The 21238-nt window shown below is 36.2% G+C and overlaps 1 protein-coding gene across 1 annotated transcript in view; it reads left to right on the plus strand.

The window, feature by feature from the left end:
* ZDHHC21 (zDHHC palmitoyltransferase 21) overlaps positions 1 to 21238 on the plus strand; it is a 38692-nt gene that overhangs the window by 14404 nt on the left and 3050 nt on the right. Inside the window, exon 8 of the mRNA XM_086479697.1 lies at positions 8370 to 8486. Within this exon, the coding sequence (XP_086335823.1) occupies positions 8370 to 8486 (117 nt within the window). The remainder of the gene's footprint in view (positions 1 to 8369; positions 8487 to 21238) is intronic.

Below are 21238 nucleotides of genomic sequence, written 5' to 3' on the forward strand. Positions count from 1 at the left end.
ACACTTCTCTTGATGCTGCCCAGGATACAGTCAGCTTTCTGGGCTGTAGGTGCACACTGTTGGCTCATGTTAATCCTATCATCCACCAACACCCCCAAGTCCTACTCCGCAGGGCTGCTCTTGATCCACTCATGGCCCAGCCTGTATCTGTGCTTGGGATTGCCCTGACCCAGGTGCAGGACCTTGCAGTTGGCCTTGTTGAACTTCATGAGGTTGGTCTGGGCCCACCCCTCCAGCCCTTCAAAGTCCCTCTAGATGGCCTCCCTTCCCTCCAGTGTGTCAACCGCACAATGGGTAAGGCAAGTCCCATTTTCCATTTGTTGAGCAATTTAAGTTTGTTATATTATTTTGTGTCCTAAATGGTATAAAATAAGAATATTAAACTTCCTGAACAATTCTACTTCTGGAAAAGAAGGGGGCATAGCCTTCCAAGCTTTTAATTTGCTCCCATATCAGCCTGCAGTGGATGTGATCATCATAAGAAAGCATATGTGAAGATGATGTGTCAAAGGAGAGCTAAAAATGTAGTAAGAGAGTACTCCTTGGATCATCTAGAACTGATAGAAGTGTTACATTCAAGTTGATAGATACCAACTTTTTATTATATGGAATGTACTGAAGTTGAGGATTTTTGCAAATCTTTCTTAAAATAACTATTATTCTAAAGGAATTTAGTTGGTTTCTTTTTTTTCATCTATATGAATATATCATATAAATGGCTTAAGGTACTCTAGAAATTATGGAAAAGAGAATAATTTCCTGTCTGATTGGAGAATCTTTTCACAGAGACTGCCTTGTAAACTGAGACAGACCTGCAAAATGTGTCACTTAAAATGGAGTACTCACATTTTTCACTTTGTTTCCAGTTTGTTGCAGATGAGCTTTTCATACTCACCTTGTTTTACAGGCATTGTGAGATTTGAGGGAGCTATTTTGATTTGTTGTAGCTGCATTGAAGTTAAAAGGTATCTGAAATTGCATTCTTTCTGTATTAGTGAAGAAATCTGTCGTCTTAAGTAAAGTTTCTTACTGATAATATTTTAGGTTTTTGAAAGTTAGTGTTCTTGAAAGGTAACTAAATGTAAATGCCTTTGCTTCTAGTTTCAGTAGCTTTGTAAACTTCTTTTTAATTTATAAATCAGTTAACCTGCTATATTTCTGGATAGAGTAATCTTACGCTTTTGGCCTCTGAAGGCTTCCTGTGCACTGGGTTTGCAGATTTCAAGCACAAAGGCTTCTTGGTGATACTGATCCAAATAGTGTATTGGGTATTGCAGGGCTTCTAGAAGGAGTGTTATTTTCCAAAGATAAAATGTTTCTCTGAATTTGACGGTGCTTCTCTAATTAGTGTAATTCCATGGTAGAATATTTGCTTTTTATTGTGAGAGCCCCCTGAATGCTCTAACTTACAAGTATTTACACTGCATTTAGATAAAGAATGCAAGTTCTGTTTGTTAGCCTTGCTTTTTAGAAGCAGGATGAAAGGGAACCAAATGATTTGCTTGGAGATGGTCTGCGCAAGAGAGGAAAAGGGAAATCATGTTTACTTCAAACAGTTTACAACTTCTAAAGAGGTAATAATAAATAGTTACTAATAATAACAGTTTAAAAAACAAATACATAAAAAAATTCATTCTTGATGGTTTAACTGGGTTAATTTCAAGTCTTTTGGAGAGGCCTACTTTTAATATCTACCCTTTAGAAGATGGACAGGTTAGGAGACAGAATACGTATGCAATAATTATTTTAATCCAGTTGAATGTAGTTGCCTGAAGAATGGATCATGTTCCTGTGTTTGGATGCCTAAATTTACAGAGTCGTGGTGAAAAAAATGGAGCACTTTGTTCTGTTTTAGTTGTGGGTGTTTTTGCTTTATCAATTTGCACATATGGACACTTCAAATTACACTCTTCCTTTTGAAAAATTGGATCTGTGTTATAGTGTATAACATTCTGTGCTCCAGGGAGATAAGTATGTTTACACTGTATAGAAAAATTTAGTAGACACAGTAGGTCTGGTCTGTTCAGACCTTTTTGAGTCTAGTATTACACTGACTAGTATTTAGCTTTCTCAGCTTTTCATCTGCAGGATTGCAGGCATACACTGAAGTACTGAAAGTTAAGAATAATTTATTTGTGTGTCTACTCAGTACTTCTGCTTGGAAGATGGCATCAGAGCCCCATTAAGCTGATTTTTTTTTTTTTAAGTGTTGCCAAGTATATGATGCCATATAACTTTGTGCCACAGAGTAATTTGTCAGAATTATGTGATTTTGACATCAGATGAACAGGACCAGTGAGATTTTCTTACTATTAGTTAGGTTTTTTAGGAAAGTATCCTGCAAGATCATTTTAGTCTTTGTGTATCAATTAAAGCTGAAGTACCGTAGCATTCCAGAGGCAGCAGTACCTTCTGCCTTTCATGGAAGTACAATTCTTTGGCTGTAACCAAGAGCTTACATTTTCTCAATTGACAGGGGCTAGTGTTTAGCACCAGTTCAAAAAACTCGGTAATTTTTTTCTAAACGGCCATCTGGAATTAGCTTATTCCTGCTCATTAAAAATACTTGTGAATTTTTTGGCAGCGTGCTTTTATCTTAATTTTTGTTCTTTGGATATAAAATAGTACATAACACAGAAGCTGTAGAATTAAAATTGCTTTTAATGCTATTGTGAAATGATCATTTTATCACAGTACTGATTAATGCATTATGCAGATGGGATCACTGTTTCCATGTTAGTATTTATTTCTGAATTAACACTTCTGGTTTTATTTTTCAAGGGTTAAGTAAGAAAAATGCAAACATGTTTAATTAAGTATACCGAGGTAAGGGTGATAGCTTTAAAGCTAATGGAGGAAGCCATTTCAATAGAGACAGTCTTTCAGCTTTAGGTGTTACAGCAGAAAATTGCTTCATAATATTCTCGGCTCTTGTAATTGATACACTGCCAGAAAGATGGACTGTGGTTATTGCATCTGTTTGGCCAGCAGGAGGAGTACAATTACTGCTAGAAATGAAGGAAATGGTAATTAAATTGTCTATGAGATCCTAGCAGAAGAAAAATATATAATTTGAATAAAACAGCATATGAGTTCCTTTGTTAGCTTTGGTGATTTTCAGAGGCTAAGTCTGAAACCTTCTTAATTTTTCATCTTCATTAAAAAACATCAGGGTCAGGAAGTCTGAATCTTTTAGGAAGTACTCACTCTTGTGGATAGCGAGATGAGAAAAATAAACACTAGTCCTCTTGTGACTACATAGTTTCTGTCTACATGGCTGTGCTGGAACAGATTCTAGACACAGCTGGTCAAGTAAAAGCAAAAATGGATGCTTTGGCAGTATATTTTACCTGATTTATAGAAGGCTTTTCATCTTTTTAGCAAAAGAATTTTTGCTGATCCATTCTGTTTGCTAGAAATATTGCTAGGATGGTTGTCATAGCAAAAAGCACTGACATATAAAAACCTAAACCCCTTTGCTCTGGTTTAGTTTTATTTTGTTCCCAATTATGCAGTTATCCATTGGATACTATGAAAATATTGTTACTTAACTAATTTTTAAAGTGTTCTGAGCTCTGTTGGTAGAGGGGAGGAAACATCGTGGAGGAAGCATTGTGGCAATATCAGCCTGCTGTGTCTGGCACTCAGCTTTCTCAATTCCAGATAAAAGGTGTTGGGAAATATTCATTAAACTTTGTGAGAAGATTATTTACAGTAATATTTATTTCAATATTATGTATTAACTAATTAAAATATAGAAATATGTATCATCCGCTGTCCATTTATATTGTAAAGAGAATCTAAAGGAAACCTTTTCTCTTACAGTCATGAAATGAAGTACAGGATGTGAGATTTTTTTTTTTTTTTTTAATGAAAATCCATCAAAATTTTTCTTCTCAGTGTTCTGCAAAACCAACCTAACCCTGCTCTTCTCTTGTATATTGTAAGGACAGCATATGAATATTAAATTAAGTTTAGAAAGTAGATATATAATTTGTGGAGAAAAGGGGAATGTCTGAGAGGATAAAATTTTGTTAAAACTTAATATATTGATAGTGTAATTTTTATGTGAACATTTTGTGGCCTTTTCTTAAAACCTGTTCTAGTCTGAAATTATTTCCGGATTGTCACTTTGGATTGAACTCTGTGTGGACAATCGTTTTTGGAATCAGAGTACTATTCCCATTTTCACTTTAAACCAAATCAGTCATAAACAGACTGGAAAATTACTCATTTAGGAGGCCTGAAATAGTCCTGAATCAAAACGTACTTTCAACAAACATCAGTTGTTATTAATAATAATAAATATATATATCTACAAAAGGGGTTATTAGAATGCAGCTCGTGTTCTGCAAATTAATATTCTTTTTTTTTTTTAACATGAGTAGATTTTCTCCCTTATACCTCTCCTTCCTCTTTCTTCCTGCAAAACCTGCAGTCTGTATTTTTTGTTTTGCTTTTTTGAATCTGACAGCCTGGCTTTGTTCTGTATTCTACACTGTTTTTATGATAGCCATGTTGATAGACTGACTTCACCACCAGACTGGGACAGACATCCCAAGCATTTGCAGCTGAGAATAGACAAGTAGGTTAGCCTGTGTTACATGAGGTATCCTTACCACAGGAGAAAGATGAAGTATCTTCATATATTTTGTTAGTGTGTTCATTTCTGCGTATATCATATTTCAGTAAAGAATCAAGATTGATAGATGAATCTTACATTGTACATGAAAATTTAAGAAGGTTGGTTTTCACTTTACGTCTTCTGGAACAGATACAATAGTGCTGTGTTGGTCCTGCTGAAAGCTCTGTCCTCTGAATAGTGTGCTATTTTTAAAGGAATACCATAAACCCTTGACAATAATAGCCCAGTACTGCAAATGGCAGGGAACTGTTAAATGTTTTCATGCTTTTTTTGTTGTTGTTAGCAGGGTAAATAGAAAGTTGAATTTGGATGCAGTGGTCATTATGATCTTGAGCTGGACCCATCATTGTTTTTCACCTCTCTCCTGTATGATAGCATAAAGCTATAATAGCTGTTTTCTTAGTCAGTGGTAGCATTCATCAGAGGGATCATCCATAACAGCTGATGCTCACAAATAAAGACATGGCATGTGTCCTGCCATGGGGTTGGGGAAGTCTCATATGAATCTGTCAGGGAGACTGGCATTCTGTGGAATGTTTTGGTATTGCCTGTTAAGATGAAGATGCCAGATCCCATGGTTTCTAATCCATTCCTCAGCATAATCCTATAGACCTACACTTTGTTTCTTAATTTGTGACATGTTTGTATTGTACACATTTCTATCCATTTTTGTAAGTAGCCAAGGATCCTTGCTGTTTGATGGGATGGGTAGAAGTAGTGGCTAAAGGGAACTTAAAAACCTTCAGAACAGGCAACAGCCTCTGGGGAGGACACATGTGAGCTGTGTAGGAAATGCTAAGTAGAAAGATGACAAGAGCAGCCCATGTGAACTGAAGTTTTGACAGAGCGGTTAGGCTGTGATGTTGACAAAAATGAGAGGAGAAAGGGGCTACCTGAAGGGCAGCTCTCACATTGTTAGAACCATGCATTTAACATCTGTGCCAAGGCCGCATATGTCAGCTTGGCCCAACGTGGAAAAAAAAGCTGCTATGGGACAAAACCCTATTGTGCCATGAGAGAGTGTTCATGCCTTGGTGACAGCTTATGTGTGCTTATGCTTTGTGGCTCAGTCTGTGTAGTTCTTTCTCTTAGTACAGATACTGTGATTTTGGAGGTTGCAGGGGCAGGCTGTCTAAGTAGTCACACTGCACTGAGATTGGTGAGTCCTAAATCATGTTTGAACAAGAGGATCTGTTCAAACTACATTGAAAGAGGGGTTGATTAATTGTTGACTGGTCTTGGGGGTTAACATATACTTTTGATTGGTTTTCTTAGCTGGGAAAAATGTTTTCATCAGTTCTGAGAAGGAATAATAAAAACAAATGGGTTGAGCTTTTATGTAAATCAGCAACATCCTAAATATGTAATTATTATTACTGTGATTTAAATGTTTTTTTTTAAATGGTCTCTTTTTCTGTTTTCATGGAGTCACATGTTTGTATTTCAGTGCGGAATTGTGAAAGCTCTGTTATTAAGGTTGGATTACCAAAAGACCCTATTCCTGCATGTACTTTGGTTTTCTGTAGAAAAATGTTCTCTGTCTGTGCAAATTGCTACGTGAGGGCCCAGTATTGGTTTCCAGGTCATCATTGCCTCAGAGACTTTTATTCCCCTAGGGTTGTGTAATGGCTGGAGAAAACATTGGTGATATCTCTTCTTGCTAGTAATTCAGCAACCTCCAGTCTTCTGCAGTAGAAGCTTTCATTGTTTAGAAAGGCAGGCAGGCAGGCTGGAAGGAAGGAAGGAAAGACGGACAGAGTAGTATTCCTTGGTCTTCATTTCTGTATGAGAGGCCTTTCCTTTTCTGTACCTCTAGTTTTAATGTGGGTTAGAAGGGCCAAACACAAAATGCAGCCTTCTTTACACTAGGATTTTTTGCTGTGTTGAGTGATGTCTCTCTTTCATGCTGAAGATGATGCTCAAGAGAAGGAACTCTTCTAATTAAACTGTTGAGGGGATGCTAAGAGCTGTGCTACAAATTTTTTTTCTAATGAGGGAGTGTGATGCTAAATCCAGAATGTAACTTCATTGTTGGCAGTCTTCTCATACATTTCACTGTTTTGTGTCGAGTTTGAACACATTAAAACATTTTTGATATAATAAAACAAGATACCTATGAAGATATGAAGAGAAAGTATTTTACAGCTAGTACGTGTGTCTCACCTTGCTTTTGTTTAAAGCCTTGGTGGGCTGGTGGAAAGGGGAGTAAAGATTAATATGAGTGCTTTTATGTTGAGCTGATTTAACTTTGAATTAACCCGTTAATTGAGTAAGAAGAGTTTTTTAAAAAAAGGAAATTAATAGAAAACATACATATATATATATATATATATATATATATATGTTTTCTACAGTGGCAAGAAAGGCCAATAAGCTGGCTTACCAGTTCAAAAATGACTGGTGGGGTTTGCTTTTTGGTTTAGCTGATTAACTAGTGATTTCTGCTTGTTCATTAAATACTGACTTTCTTCACAGCTTTAGTAGCCAGTAGAAACTTTTTTCCTGGGTTTGCATTTTGAACTTCCATGGAAGTAAATTAAAATCAGACTTTGTTATTAAATATAATTTGCTTTAACTATTCTCTGTTTAAGTAAAACCCAGAATTCCTGAATATGAGAATTCCTCTTCCTTAAGTCCTACTGGTTGATGTAAAGAAGGGAAGTTCAAAAGCAGTGGGGTTTTGGGGTTGTTTTTTTTTTTTTTCTTCATTCAGTTCACTTTTATGTTCTGCTTGTAATTTAAAGTTTATTTGAAAGGTTTTAATAGTTTCCTGCTGTGATCTGGCTTTTCTAAATGGAAAAACAGATGTGTACATTCGAAAGACAGCCTTGAGAACATAACCGTAACTTATAAATAAGAGAATGGGTGTGTTAACTCATTATCAAAGGGTAAGATGGGGTGTGAACTTGCAGTACATCTACAGTAACTGCCATGTACAAGTATTTTCCTGTGATAAAAATACGGTGGTTTATCTTTTGAAAAAGATCCATAAAACTCTCACTTTTCATATTTTCTGCTGGGTGAGAGCAGGCTCTCCAGAACAGCTGATACAGTAAATTCATGTTCTCCTGCACCCTGAGGCAACTTAGTTCTGCACCCATATCCAAAGTTATAATAATCCACTTAAGACCAAAATTCAAAAGATGAAGATATGTTAGATAATAGATAGCATTACAGTGAGACCAATCCAATACAGATACTTGGATTTTGTACCATCTTCAAGAATCAAGCTAGGAATGTTGCTGGTTTTATTACAAAAGGGGTGATATTAGAATGAAGTTTGCTGTGGCTGGGAGCCAAGATCAGACTGGTTAACAGAATGGTTTTCTTATGTTTTGGAGCTTGTGTGCAGCAATCTGGCACTGTTTGAGTTGGAATATTCAGGAATAAACGATTTGAACTTGATCTATTCCCAGACCTTAAATACCTGAATGAGGTTTTTTAACAGTCTGTCAAAAAAAACCCAACTGTATAACATGTGTATACATAACATATGTATATGTATAACATGTACTCTACACATGTATGTAATACATATAGTACATTTATAAAGAAAAGATTATTGGTTTATAATTTTAGCACTTAAATGTATCAATGATTTGCAATGTAGCTCAAAAATCCAGTAAGTCTTTGGGAACAGCTCTTATCTAGTATTTCCACTCAGTTCAAAGACTTAAATTAATTTGTAAGTGCTAAAGTCTCTCTTCTTTCTGTCTTGTTCTAGGATGTTTTTGTGTTTAGACATGAACTTGCTCTCCTAAGAATATCTGCCTTCATGGGTCTAATAGTATTAGGTGGAATAAGTGGACTCTTTTACACTCAGCTAATGGGTATTTTCACTGTAAGTATCTGATTTTAGAAGTATATATTAGTTTTATTTTCAAAAAAATTAATAAAAGCAGAAAAAGCAGATTGCATTTAAGGGAAGAACAGAGAAACACTTGCACTATGAGGCACCTATTTAGTATGAGCTCTGTCAAGACTCTTGTCTCCAAGGAAGTCTTAGGAAGCATTCTAATGAAGAAATGTCTAATAATTCACCTGTCAAGGCAATTTCCTGACTTGTATTAGTAAAATAAAACAATACATTGCTCTGGAATTATTCAGTGTACAAGGTACATGTTTGGTTTTGATTTTTGTTTTATATTTTAAACTTTTATATGACAGTGAGGCCCACATCATACATTCTGAGAACACAGACTTTTTGTTGAGTATTTTAATAAATATGTGTACGTTCATATCTCTTCAGTTACTAAACTATGGAATGGAATCATATACAATTTACAGTCCAAATGCATATTCTGTATTTAAAGGTACAGAAAAGAAATCCTTTGCATGGCAAAGTTTTCCAGTTAAATTAATTTGGTAATGTAATAAATGTCTACGAGAAACAAGCTTTTGTTGCTGTAACATCCTGTTCTGTACATTAGAAGTTAATCACTGCCAGTGAGTTCTTTAAAGTTGTCTTGAGAACCCATAGAAGTGAGAAGTGTTTGAAGTGCTGCAATGTTGGACAGAGAGATTATGTTAGTTGGATCTGTACGTGTCTGAAAGGGTGTATGGTCTGGCCTGCAAGACATTTTTTTAAAGACAATAACGTACAAGATGACAGCATCTTTGTGACTGCAACTGATTGGGATATGCCTGAGATTTCATTTTGGGATTATGAGCATTTACACAGTATTAACTTTTGTGGGTGCATAATGGAGAACCTCTTAACGGTATTAGGTAATTCCTTTGTATGGAATAAAGGACAAAAATTATTATATAGTTTTTCCTTCTGTTAGATAAAAAAATAGTATTGCTTATTGTTTCTGTTGTATTACCTTTACATACTTACTGCCTTCTGCTCTTTGTGTGACTGTAGCTGTGCTGTGTATTTTTGCCATCCTCCAGCTGCTCTACCAGACTGCTTTCTGCCCTTTCTGTCAACCCCGACATCTACAGATTTAGCTTTGTGCCCCTGTACTGTGTGCTTGGCTGCTGTTCCAGGGTCTTGCTGACAGGTCCTCACTTCCCTGTTTAAATGCTGGTACACAACCTTGGTGTCTGCATCCTCTAGAGCTGGGGTGTTTTTTTTAGTCTTGATATTATGCCTTGCCGGGTATCTAGCAGAAGAGGTGCAGACGTCTGAATTGTGCTCACCCTCACTGCCAATAGTGGGAGAGAAACTCAGGGATCCTTAGAGTTCAGATGCTGAAATGTGGATGTCTTTTTAGTCTCTGTTAAATGGATGTATGAGAAGTAAAAAAGAGCCATGTGATCAGTACTACACTAAAACACAGAAATGATATGGAAGAAAACAAGAAACCAAACGTAAGTCTACCATTCTGTTCTGTGTGCTGCCAGAAGCTGGATTAAATTTTGGCAGTGGCTCTCAGCATCCATTCAGATACTATTTGTATACATGAAATAAAAACTCTCAGACTGAACCTGAATGTCAGATGCACCTGAAAGTTGGGACATTTCTGTTCTGACACAGGATACCAGCTGTGCTGCCTCTGCAGCAGGCATGAATTCCCAGTATGTTCTTTCACTGTTCTGAGCCTTAATGCTATCAGGCTGCTACCACCACTGCAAACTTTTACAAAGTGCTGTAAAGCCCTTTTATTCTATGTCAGTTGTGTCATATACTGTGAAGTACATCCCATTGCATTTACTGAGCTGGCCGCCTCCCTGGAACAGGGCTAATAGCATTTTCAAGACCAACCTCCTTTTATGTGCTTAAATCATAATTCTGAGGATTGCTGAGCTGCAGTATGCGTGGATACTCCCTTTCGTCCTCTTTGCCAAACTTAGCGAAACAAACACACCACAGTAATTGTGGATATGGATGGACTATGAGAGGCAGATGCTGGAAAGTACAGATCTTCAGCATTAGGGCCTCTCACTGCACCCTACCTGTAGTAGAGGGGCTATTATGCTTGCCTCATATGGACAAGTTTTTAGGTTTGGGATTACTGAGGAAGTGGAAGTTCATCACTGGGATCTCCAAACGAATTCATTCACACCACGTGCATGCTGTTGCATTGACTCATTGAAGAACATAGGTCATCTAGTCCATCCCCTGCTCAAAGCATTTCCATACCAGCAGCACCGTCATCTCCCTTTTCATTCTTTTCTTCATTAGTATAGAATTGGCAAGAATAAATAATACAGTTGTTTTGATGAAATTTGCTTGGGAATAACTACTCAGACTTCAAATGAACAAAGACAAATTGTTTGGTGACGTTGTGCTTAGTCTGCAAGTTGTGTCAGAAAATCTTTCGTACAAACTGGTTTTGATTATCAGCATTGTAGTGTGGGGATTTGCTTCCTTCGTAAGCACTTACTAACAGCTTTGGCTAGCCAATGGAAAAGGCAGAGGAGAGGGCAGCAGGTGAGTGAGTAGTTTCTCTGCAGGCTCCACAAAGACACACCTATGATACATAGAATTAGGAAACAAAGAAACTGGGTATACCCAACCACAGTGCTGAGCGCTGAGTTCACTGCCTCTACAAGACATGCAGGTCTTATAGAGGCAGTGAACTGTGATCATTAAGAGACGGCGATGTTCCTACTCTGTACTGTGCTGGAGTTACGTTCAGCATCTAACCTTGCTGATATACTAAGCAAATTGTCTCTGAAATGAGCTCTATTTAAAATAATGAATTAATGGCGAAATTAAGCTTAACAGTATAAGATACAGATCAAAATATATTTAATAGCAGAACACAATCATTGAAGTGTAATAGTGCAGACTTGAGGTTAATTTAAAAGCAACTCAAACACTTGAAGGCATAGATATGCACAGTTAAAGCATTCCTGTTATATTAATTGCTCCATAGCTATTCTTGAGAGTATTGATTTCAGTGATTGCTGAAGCTGCCCAGATATGTGTGCAAGAGAGGTGTACAAGAGCATGGGCCTTTTGAAAAACGTCAAGCAGAGCAGCTCTTACTTGTGCTTGTACAAGAAAACTGATAGTAAACATTTTCCTAGTTCATGCTCTGTGCCTGTGTTTGCTGTTTAACATCAAGCCAAGATTAGTTCCACAGCTCCTGGATAAAAGCTATTTTTAAATAATAGAGACCATCACCATTGCAGATCTAAACTTTGATTGATACATACTGTTGCTAAACAAGTCCAGCAAGTTCAGGATTGTTGGGGTTTAACATATTATTTACCTAGATTTCAAATGCTGCCAAAATAGTATTTTTAGAAAGAAAAATGAACTCAGGATTTATCAAACTTTGACCCTTTTGTGGCAAAACTTCCTGATTCTCCATAAGGTAAATTTACTTGACCATCATTGTATAATTTTCCAGAAACGAAACTGATAGTTTCTGTTACATCAAAGTAATGTAAAGCTAAAGCTAACTTTTTTCTAGGAATACTGGACATGCATATTAAAAAAAATCTCCAGTTCTCAGTCTTTCAGTATCTTCTACATACACAAAATGTGCCCTGCTTACTGTCAGTCTCACAGAAACAGCTTGGCGTACCGAAACGGCAGAGTTGTTTGTCCTCCTTTAACATCATGAGTAGTAAGGAACCAGGATCTGAAATGGCTTGTGCTTCATTGTTTATGGTTGATTTCCAGTCTGATGGCTCTGCTCAAGTGTAAATGATTGGAATGCAGGAATGCAGCATGCATTATGAAGCGTATGTGCCCTAGCTCAGAGCACTCCTGCTGATTCTTCATATTTACAGAAGTTTATCCTTTTGCCACTGCAGCAAGATAGACACAGTTGAATGTATAGAATTAATGTGTATTAAGTGACCTTTGTATACAGCATTTTTATAAGCAGAGTTGCTCTTTACTAGATTTGAGCTAAGTGATATCTTGACAAGCCATAAGAATGAGCAGAAGTTTTTCATAGGATTTTAAGGGGAAATATCGGCATTTTCCACTCTCTCTCTGATAATTTTTTTCAGAGATCAAAAAATGTTGCCCAAGTGAACATGAAAGGGAAAGGATATATCTGATATACTCCAGCATATTTTTCTGGAACAAGGCAATAGCTAAAACAGGAAAGCAAAGTAGCACATTATGAAGTGCTGGTGAAATATTCTGCTGTTTGTGCTGGCATTTTCCAAAATTCAGTGGTGGTGGGCAGTTGACCAAACTTCTGTGCCTGTTATTGGATAATTCTCGTTAGTTATAATAGTGATGCATTATGTAAAAGTTCTTTAAGAAAAAATGCATGTAATCTGCTGCTACCCTGTTTCATGTGTGCTCAACAGATATGAGGATGCTTGAAAAAAAAGTGCTCTCTGGTAAAAAGGAAAACTTTGTTACTTGTGTACTCAAATTTGCTGTTGCACAGAGAATGTTCTTAAGGCTGTACTGCTTGAGAAGGTGATTAATAGACCAAGTTAGCTAACATGCAGTAATTTCTCTGAGCATATTTACCACTTCTCTTACTGTGGTACCACTGTTAGGGTATCTCATTAGCACAAGGCTATTCATATCTCATGTGGAGGTCCAGGAAGCCAAAGAGCAAGGGAGGTGACTTCCTACAGTGAGAGGAGAACAGCTGGTTGGCAAAAACTGTCCTTAGAGGAACTTTTGACATGAATTGTTCCGATGAAGAGGGGAGCAGCTGAGGTGGCCTCTGTATACAAGATTAGTGCTTTCTCCCTAGAAACTAGCATATGTGAAACACACTTCGAGCAGAAGGAGCACATGGCTCTTTTCATCCTCCTTCTCCAGTTGCTTTCCCCAAGCTCTGTTTGCCTTTTCTCTCATCATCATCCTGAATTTTAGCACTTCTTCCAGCATGTACCCAAAATAACTCTTGGGGAACTTTTATGTGGATACTTTCGAAATAGAAGTACTTAAGTTCTCTCTAGTTCAGAAGTCTCTGAGATACGGAGACATTTAAGATCCTAATATAGGAACTCTAGGATCCTAAGAAGATACTCTTCTTAAAATCTCAGCATAAAAATTAGTCTTCTTACATATAATTTTCATGTTTCTAGAGAACTGGGTGGAAGAAATGTGTTTCAGCCATGAAGAAGGCACTGTCTGACATAATTTCCAAAATGATCGTGCATTTATAGGGAAGGCCTCCTTGTATTTCATGCGTGGTGTCTACTTTACCAGTCCTCTATTCCACATCTTTTGTTTGTAGTGCATAGCTTGTAGTGCAAATTTGAATTTTATATTCCTTAACTGGAAATGAGCCTGTATTCCCAGGCAGCATGCTGTTTTTTAAGGACACTGCCTGAGAACTAAAAGCAAGGTTAGCATAAAACAGTAAGTAAAAAAAGAAAAACAAAACCAAAATTTTTGTCAGTTACACCCTAAAAACCCCTAAATGTTCTCCTACTAAGAATAACATTATTTTTTTCGTTATTTTTTTTTTAAATTATTGGTACCCCTTACTTCAGACTACTTCTAGCTGCTTGTACTCCTGCAAGCAATTGTTCTTCTTTTGCCTTAACCACTACATGATAACCAGATAGCTCTAGTAGAGACACTTTCAAACTCCATGAAGGTAGAGAAGTGGATTTTTATTTGGTGGTTTGTCATAAATAATAAAAATACTATTTAAAGAGAAATTATTATTTTGCTTGAGATAGTTCCATTTCAGAAAGTTTTTAATTTTCCCACAAAATAAAACCAAAACATCCACTATCTTGTGCAATTACTGTTAACGACATTTTATTGCAGTGGCAAATGCAAAGTTTATCTAGAAAAGAGTATTTTGCACTTAACCTAGAAGAAAGTCTTGAGGCAGACATATCTGTGTTACTTAATTTATTTCCAATTACTTTTTTTCTGTAGTTATCCTCACATCAAATAGTAAAATTTAGTTGGAAGCTAAATCAAACGATATACGGCAACTTGCTTGCTTTTTCAAGACATATTTTCCTGATGTGTTTTTTAAGAAGTCCTCTCTCATTTGATATTTTTATATGTAAGAGACACTTGTTTTCCTAAAAAATGTATAAGTAGCCTATTTATTCATGTATTGATAGGAAAAGGCATAAATTTACCTTGAATAAAAAAAAAAGAAAGTCTCTTTTGTCAACTACGGATTGCTCCTGATTTATGACTGCAGGAGGTAAAGAGCTGCCATTCAGGCTTTTTTAAAAAGGTGGGACTGTCAGGATGCTTGTGTGTGTATTAGTACAAGACTAGCCCTGGCATTTGCATTTCTCTCATGTTCCATTTTTGCTTTAAGAAAGTACTTCCGTAGGTCTTTCACATCACTTTGACAGTTAAATGATGTTAAAAAGTAGATTTTTATTTACACAGTAAGATTCTGACATATTTGATCTACAAGGCATTACTGTAGAACAAGTAATAAATAATATGGCATGCTTTTTTAAACAATGGCTTGTCTGATTATTTTGATATTTGTTCATATCTAGTGAGGTTTTAAATTGCACCAGACACTACTAAGAAGTATTCAGTTTGCTGACCTTTTTTGAGGCTGGTACCTTTTTCATGTATGAGGTTTTCTTTTTCTTAAGGTCTGTGTTGTTCTTTATTTTGTCGGCTGCCACCTGTCTGAAGCAATCAGCCACTTCTTTCTCTTCCTCTGTACAAAAGGAAAATCCCGTCTTCCCATGGATGGTGGAAGGTAACAGGATAATCAGTTCAGCAGTGATCCTCTGATGTCATTGTGGGAGCCCTGTAAAAGCGGATTATCTGTGACCCAGATAAAATAATTAGAAATTACTTGGACACTTACAAATAACTGATCTACTAATCTCATTTCCAAAGTTAAAAAAGGCCTGTCTCTCAACGAAACGCTACCAGATGTTTCAGTTAAACAGCATCCTTTCCAGAGACTAATCTGAACCCTAATTTTAAAGGATTACCTTTGATTGTTTTTTATTTCAAACACTAAACAGTTCGTGTTTTCATTTTTCCATATGTTCAAACAAAGTATTTACAGGGGATTAAAGACATTTTCTTCATTTTTCTACTATAGTCCATCAAATATGATTTTATGTGATTTTTGTGTGTTATTATTGTAGAGAAAAAAATTCATTAGAATTATTTAGTAATTAACTTGTTTCTCTGGGGCAGAACTATGTAATGGATGGGCTTTTATAAATTTAATCGATGCCATGTGGTCTTTGTGCAAGGTAGTGTATGTATTATTATAAACTAAGTGGACAGTGACTTTATTAATTTAATTAATGCTACCGGGGTTTCCTGTTAATTAACTGTTTGAATGGTGTACAGTGATATGCCAATATCCTGGTGCATCAGTACTGTGTGGATGAGGTAGAGAGAAATTTCCCTTTATTTGCTTCAGGGAGGATGGAAGGGAAAATAATTTAACAGCTGGTGTTCAACAGTCTGTCTGGTGCACAATATGATGCCTATGACATAAATTTTTCTCCTTAGAAGGGTTTTAAAATGTTGATATTTGTTAAGTGCTATGTTTTATTATTGTTGCAGTGTTTCTTCTTTTCACCTTCAAATAGCAAATGTATTTCACTAGCTATTTGTTCTCGTAAGCAGATCCATCTCTACATGAATGTGTTGAACTTATTAATTCATATATTTTAACTATTTTACTTACAGTGAGCATGTAGTAAGGAACAGTATTCATTTTACTCAGGGCTTCTTTTCTTCTCAAAAGGACAAAAACTGTTTTAAGGAGATTGTACAAATTAGTTTTCTGATATATTTATCCCAAAGGAATATTTTTCAAGCAGTTATTTTTCTTTAGGAGTATTGTTTCATTTAATAGTATAATGCAAAAATGAAGTGCAAACAATAAAAATGCCAGTGAAAAATTTAGAATTCTTTGTGTAATCAGTAAGTCAGTCAAAATGTTACACAGATTGAAATACAAAATAATGAAAACGTAGCTGCAGTTATACTATTAATAAAACCACAGGCTTTTTCATTATTTGCATATTTCATAGTGTTGATGCATTGCTGTTTTAATATACAGACTGCACAAGTGATCTAGTTGTGCTAAAATGCTTTTTGTCTTTAAAAATAAGTGTCTTATAATTAAAAATATTTATAATCATATCTTTAATCAGATAATCTATTAAATACTATTTTGATTAGTGAAATACTAAGGGCTTTTCCTGGGTTTTTTTCAAACATGGCAGAAATGTAATCAAGAGACTATTAATCCTCGTAATTAAGTTTAGCACAGAAGAAATTAGGATCGGTAGGGGAAATTAGGATTCTGAGGCAAACGTATTTTTTACCTGGCTATAGTAAAGTGTAAGATATAAAGTAATTGTAGAGGGACAGCAAAAGGTATATAAACTATAAACCCAAATAGTAATTTGAAATTAGAGATGTAACAGAAAGTAAGTTCAGGTTAATGTTGACTGCATCTTCCCCGATATTCTTATCCCTTCCCCTTTTCCTGTCTCTACCTTTAAACCACCTATAGGTAAATCTCCTATTAGAAGACTGCATAAAGTCCTATAAATTAAATTGTCAGGAATTAGTGATGTCCTGGTCTTTGAATGGGATTTTGTTAACTGTGTGGTCCTTTGTACCTTTACCTTCTTTTTCTCAAATAGACTATCAATTTGTTTAACATTTTTAGTGAATGTATCCCAACAGTCTTAAACACCTATTTACCATCAAAATAAAATTTTAGTTTAAAAACATCTTTCATGAGCTATTTAAAATGTAAGAATAAATTGAAGTGTAAGACACACAAAGTGGCAAAAAATCTCATCTGGTTTATTTAGATCACTACCTGGTTTTAGGTAAAGTGGGAATACTTTTATTGAAATTAATTATTTAGAATATTATTAAGAAAAAGCATAAGATAGAAAATTTAGTCAAAGAGATTTTGTTCTGTGCAGAGGGTTAAAAATACCATGCCAGAAATATCCCCTGTTCTTCATCACTCAAGGAGGAAGTCCTTTTACAACTCAATTATTTTTCTAAATAGTAAAGGAAGTACGTTTAACCAATTGAAAATAAGTAACTATAATAACCATGTTTGAGTGTTCTGGGGGCTGTGTACATTTTGTTTAAATGTTGCTTGTCAAATTTAGACATTGGACCATTAAAATGGCTTCTGTCTGAGGAAGTTCAACAGCTAGCCTTCCTAAGCATTTTTTCTTAATATTTTTGTCTTAAGAATTTGTAAGTATCAAGAAAAAGAATATATTTTCTCATGTGTCTTGCTGTCATGCAGCTACCTGCACCTTACACACCATGGATTTGAAATAGACTGAAGAGATCTGTTGTATCATCTTCTTTGTAGATGTGTTCTGAATTTGATATCAGTTTTCCTTTTCATTGAATCATTTTCTAGTATCTGACAAACACTTCGGAAACATATTTAACTAAATTCATCAGAGCATAGAGGAGTGTAGAAATATTTCCTAGATATAACATACTGTAGCTTCATTTTTCATTTTGTACACAATGCTCTGATTTAGGCAGTTAAAGTTAAAACTGAACTAGTAATTTTCAGGCTGTACCTAATTGTAATTGATAAAATTAATCATAGTAACTTATGTGAGAAGTCTAGATTAAGAAAACAATGCTAAAAAGTGGCCAAATGTAAACGCAAAATGTAATTAACGCCAAAAAGGAAAATTTCTGAAATATGGACTGTTCTTTCTATGAGATGTTCAGTATTTTCTATTCTTCAGTTGCTCACCTGTCATTTACATACACACAACGAAAGAATGTTAGGTAGAAGGAATGAAAAAATGTATTGTTCAGGTAAAGGATATGTTGTCTTGCACTTTGAGCTAAAAGCAATGGCTGCAAACCCAGGAAGGCTTGCAAATTTTGGTGTTTTTTTCTCTTTCTGCTTTATCATACTTTCCTGTTGATTCTTATATACTGGGTATTTGAAAATACTGTATTAAGAAAGCGTGGTGTAATGCTTACATTCTTCTATTGCAAGTATTAAAAAGAGCTGTATTGATTACATGTCACTTTAAGCAAACACAGAGGAAAAATCAAATGAGAGATGTAGCTGCATGTTTTGGAATTAGTCCTGAGAGTTACAAATTACAGCTTCTCCTTTGGAAAACATGAATCAGTAAAAGGCAAATATTCTTTCCATGTGCTTCTTCCATGATAAATTAGTTCATGATGAATCCCACCCTATAGCACAGATTGTTAAACAGTGCATGTGCTCTTTTTAAAAACCTGTTTTTTTTCAGGCAGTTGGTTATGCTAATCAGAAATACAGATGTGTAAGATCTCTTGGTAGCTAATGCAGGTGCATCATTTGCAGATGAACCTTAAGTTGGTCTGCAGAATTCAGTTGGTGCTTTTACATATATCTCCATTCCTCCCATAACAGTCTTAGCTGTGGCGGTAGCTTACTTCACTTAGAGTAGACAAGCTGCTCTCACAGACTTCTAGGAAGTCCTCAAAGCAAAAAAAAGAAACCAACCCATTCCTCATCCTCCTCTGCAGAATCTGAATCCTTTGCCATTTTCCTCTTGTTTATCTCCTGTAATTTCTTTTGCCTTTCTGACTAAGGTATGATTTTATTCTTAGTTGCATTAAGGTACTTTTATCAGTAGGTATGTGTCTCTGAATAACCAGGTGCAGGAATAATAGTTGTTTCCAATCTGGCTGATGACTGGGGGTCCAGATGACCCATCATGTAAAATTAATCAGTTGTGAGTTAGTCAATTTCATCTTGTATGCAATTGTAAATGTTATGGGATTTTTGGAGATTGAGATTACTAGGACTCAATAGGTATGCCGTGTTTGTCATACCAAGTTATTTTAAACTTTTGGATGAGTGCCAGTTCCTCAAAAGATTTTAGCATCAACATTAGCTGCAAGTCTGGAAAAAAAAAATATCTTAGCAGAGTTCTGTTTGTATTAATAGTAATCCAAGCTGATAGTAGATGCAGACAGCCAAAGCCTCTTAGGCTGAACGCTGTAATACTGATGTTGTAGCAAAACCTTCGTATACATCAAATGCATAATTAAGAGAGATGATATTCTGGTTGAAAGCCATTTGTGAGATGTGCTAATGAACAGAACACCTTGTAATGCTGAAGAATAGTGGTTATTCTGGTCTTCCTGTCTCCAAAAGAAGAAAAATTCATCTCTCTGAGAAGAAACCTTTAAATAACAGGCCAAACCTCAATTGGTCCTCTCCTTTTCCTTCTTCTCCTGTCTCCAGAGGGGCTACTGAGTTTCCTGGGGTGCTGTGAAGTTTCACTTCCACGTGAAAAGGTAAATTGGTTCACCCTCAAATGAAAGCACATTTCAAATGAGCCCAGCTGTTTGGCAGCAGTGTTGGGAGAGTGTAGCTGTGAGGGGAATTTGGTTTCTTAAGTTCAGTCACTAACACTTGTTAAGCAGCTGAACTTTAGAGAGATGTTTACTCCCATTCCCTCTAGCCCTAGTCCACAGCTTTAAAATGTGTCTATAAAGTTTTTTTAATTCTGAAAAAGTATCCCAGAAGCAAAGGATTCACTGCTCAGTCCCAATTCCTTTACTGTAAAGCAAATGCATTCTAAAGTAGGTGTTGGCATTTTAATTGAGGAAGAAAGGGAGGAAGAAGGGAGCAAGGAAGGGATGGAGGAAGGAAAGGGAGGAAGGGAGGAAGGAAGAAACGATTCCTTTGACTTCCTATCCAACTAAAATCCTTAGTATGTTTTAAAGGTGTGAAAGCTTGACAGTCTTTTCTTACAGTCTTTGTATGTAGTTGCTGTTTTCATGTTTTCACTTAGTGCATTAATTTAATGGGTTACAATTTTGAGGGCAGCAGTCCCTGATGAGCATCTTTCAGGTCCTGATAACATGCCATGATAGCCATGAAAAAGAAATACAAGCTCCAGTTCCCAACCTGGGAATTCCTCCAAAAATCTCAAGTACCGTATTTTAGGCAGCAGTACAAATGTATCAATGAATAAACAATGTAGGGAAACATAGCAAAAGGCAGTATTTAAGATATTACTTTGTTGTGTGACTTCTGCACCCAAAGCTGGTTTTTAGGCTTCTTTTGTGAAATAACGTAAACCTTTGATAGCTAGAAATCAATTGTAGTCTGGACTAGCATGCCACTGTTGTACAAAACTACATTAGCAGTCATTGCTTTCAAACATACCAATATTATTTTGTACTATCAGATAGACAGCTTTGAGTTGACCAGAGGATTCCTAGAGCTGAGATATTTTTGCAGTTATGGAAGGAGCTATAGCATCTCATGAAAACGCTGTTACAACCTCACTGAAATGTCATAGAAGTAAAATCTGTGTTTACTTAGTCCTTTTTATTCAGAAAGCTGTATGTGATTTTCAGGAGTAAAGCTGGTGTTTGTTCTGATAAGAGTTGGGCAAAAAGCCAGCCCAAGGAAGCAGAATATCCCCTGGCTGCGCACTCAGGTCCTGCCCTAACAAGGAGAATGGCTTGTGTCTTGTCGCGCTTTCCTGCCATCTGTGGCAGGTGAGGGGGAATATGCTAGATGGGCCCATAAGGTGGAGAGGAGAAGGAGTTTATCTATGGCAATCGAAACAACAGATAGTATTTACAGCCTGCTGCCTCCAGTCTGGTCCTCTCTCACTATTGAGTGGTCGTTCAAGGCCACCTAATAACAGGGCCTAATGGTTTATGTAGTCTGCTGTGGGCAGGCTTTCTCTGCACGAACAGGGAAGAGCTGTCCATCCTGGTGGGCT

Source organism: Leptosomus discolor, chromosome Z, assembly GCF_034619465.1.
Source record: "Leptosomus discolor isolate bLepDis1 chromosome Z, bLepDis1.hap2, whole genome shotgun sequence".
Lineage (NCBI taxonomy): Eukaryota > Metazoa > Chordata > Aves > Leptosomiformes > Leptosomidae > Leptosomus > Leptosomus discolor.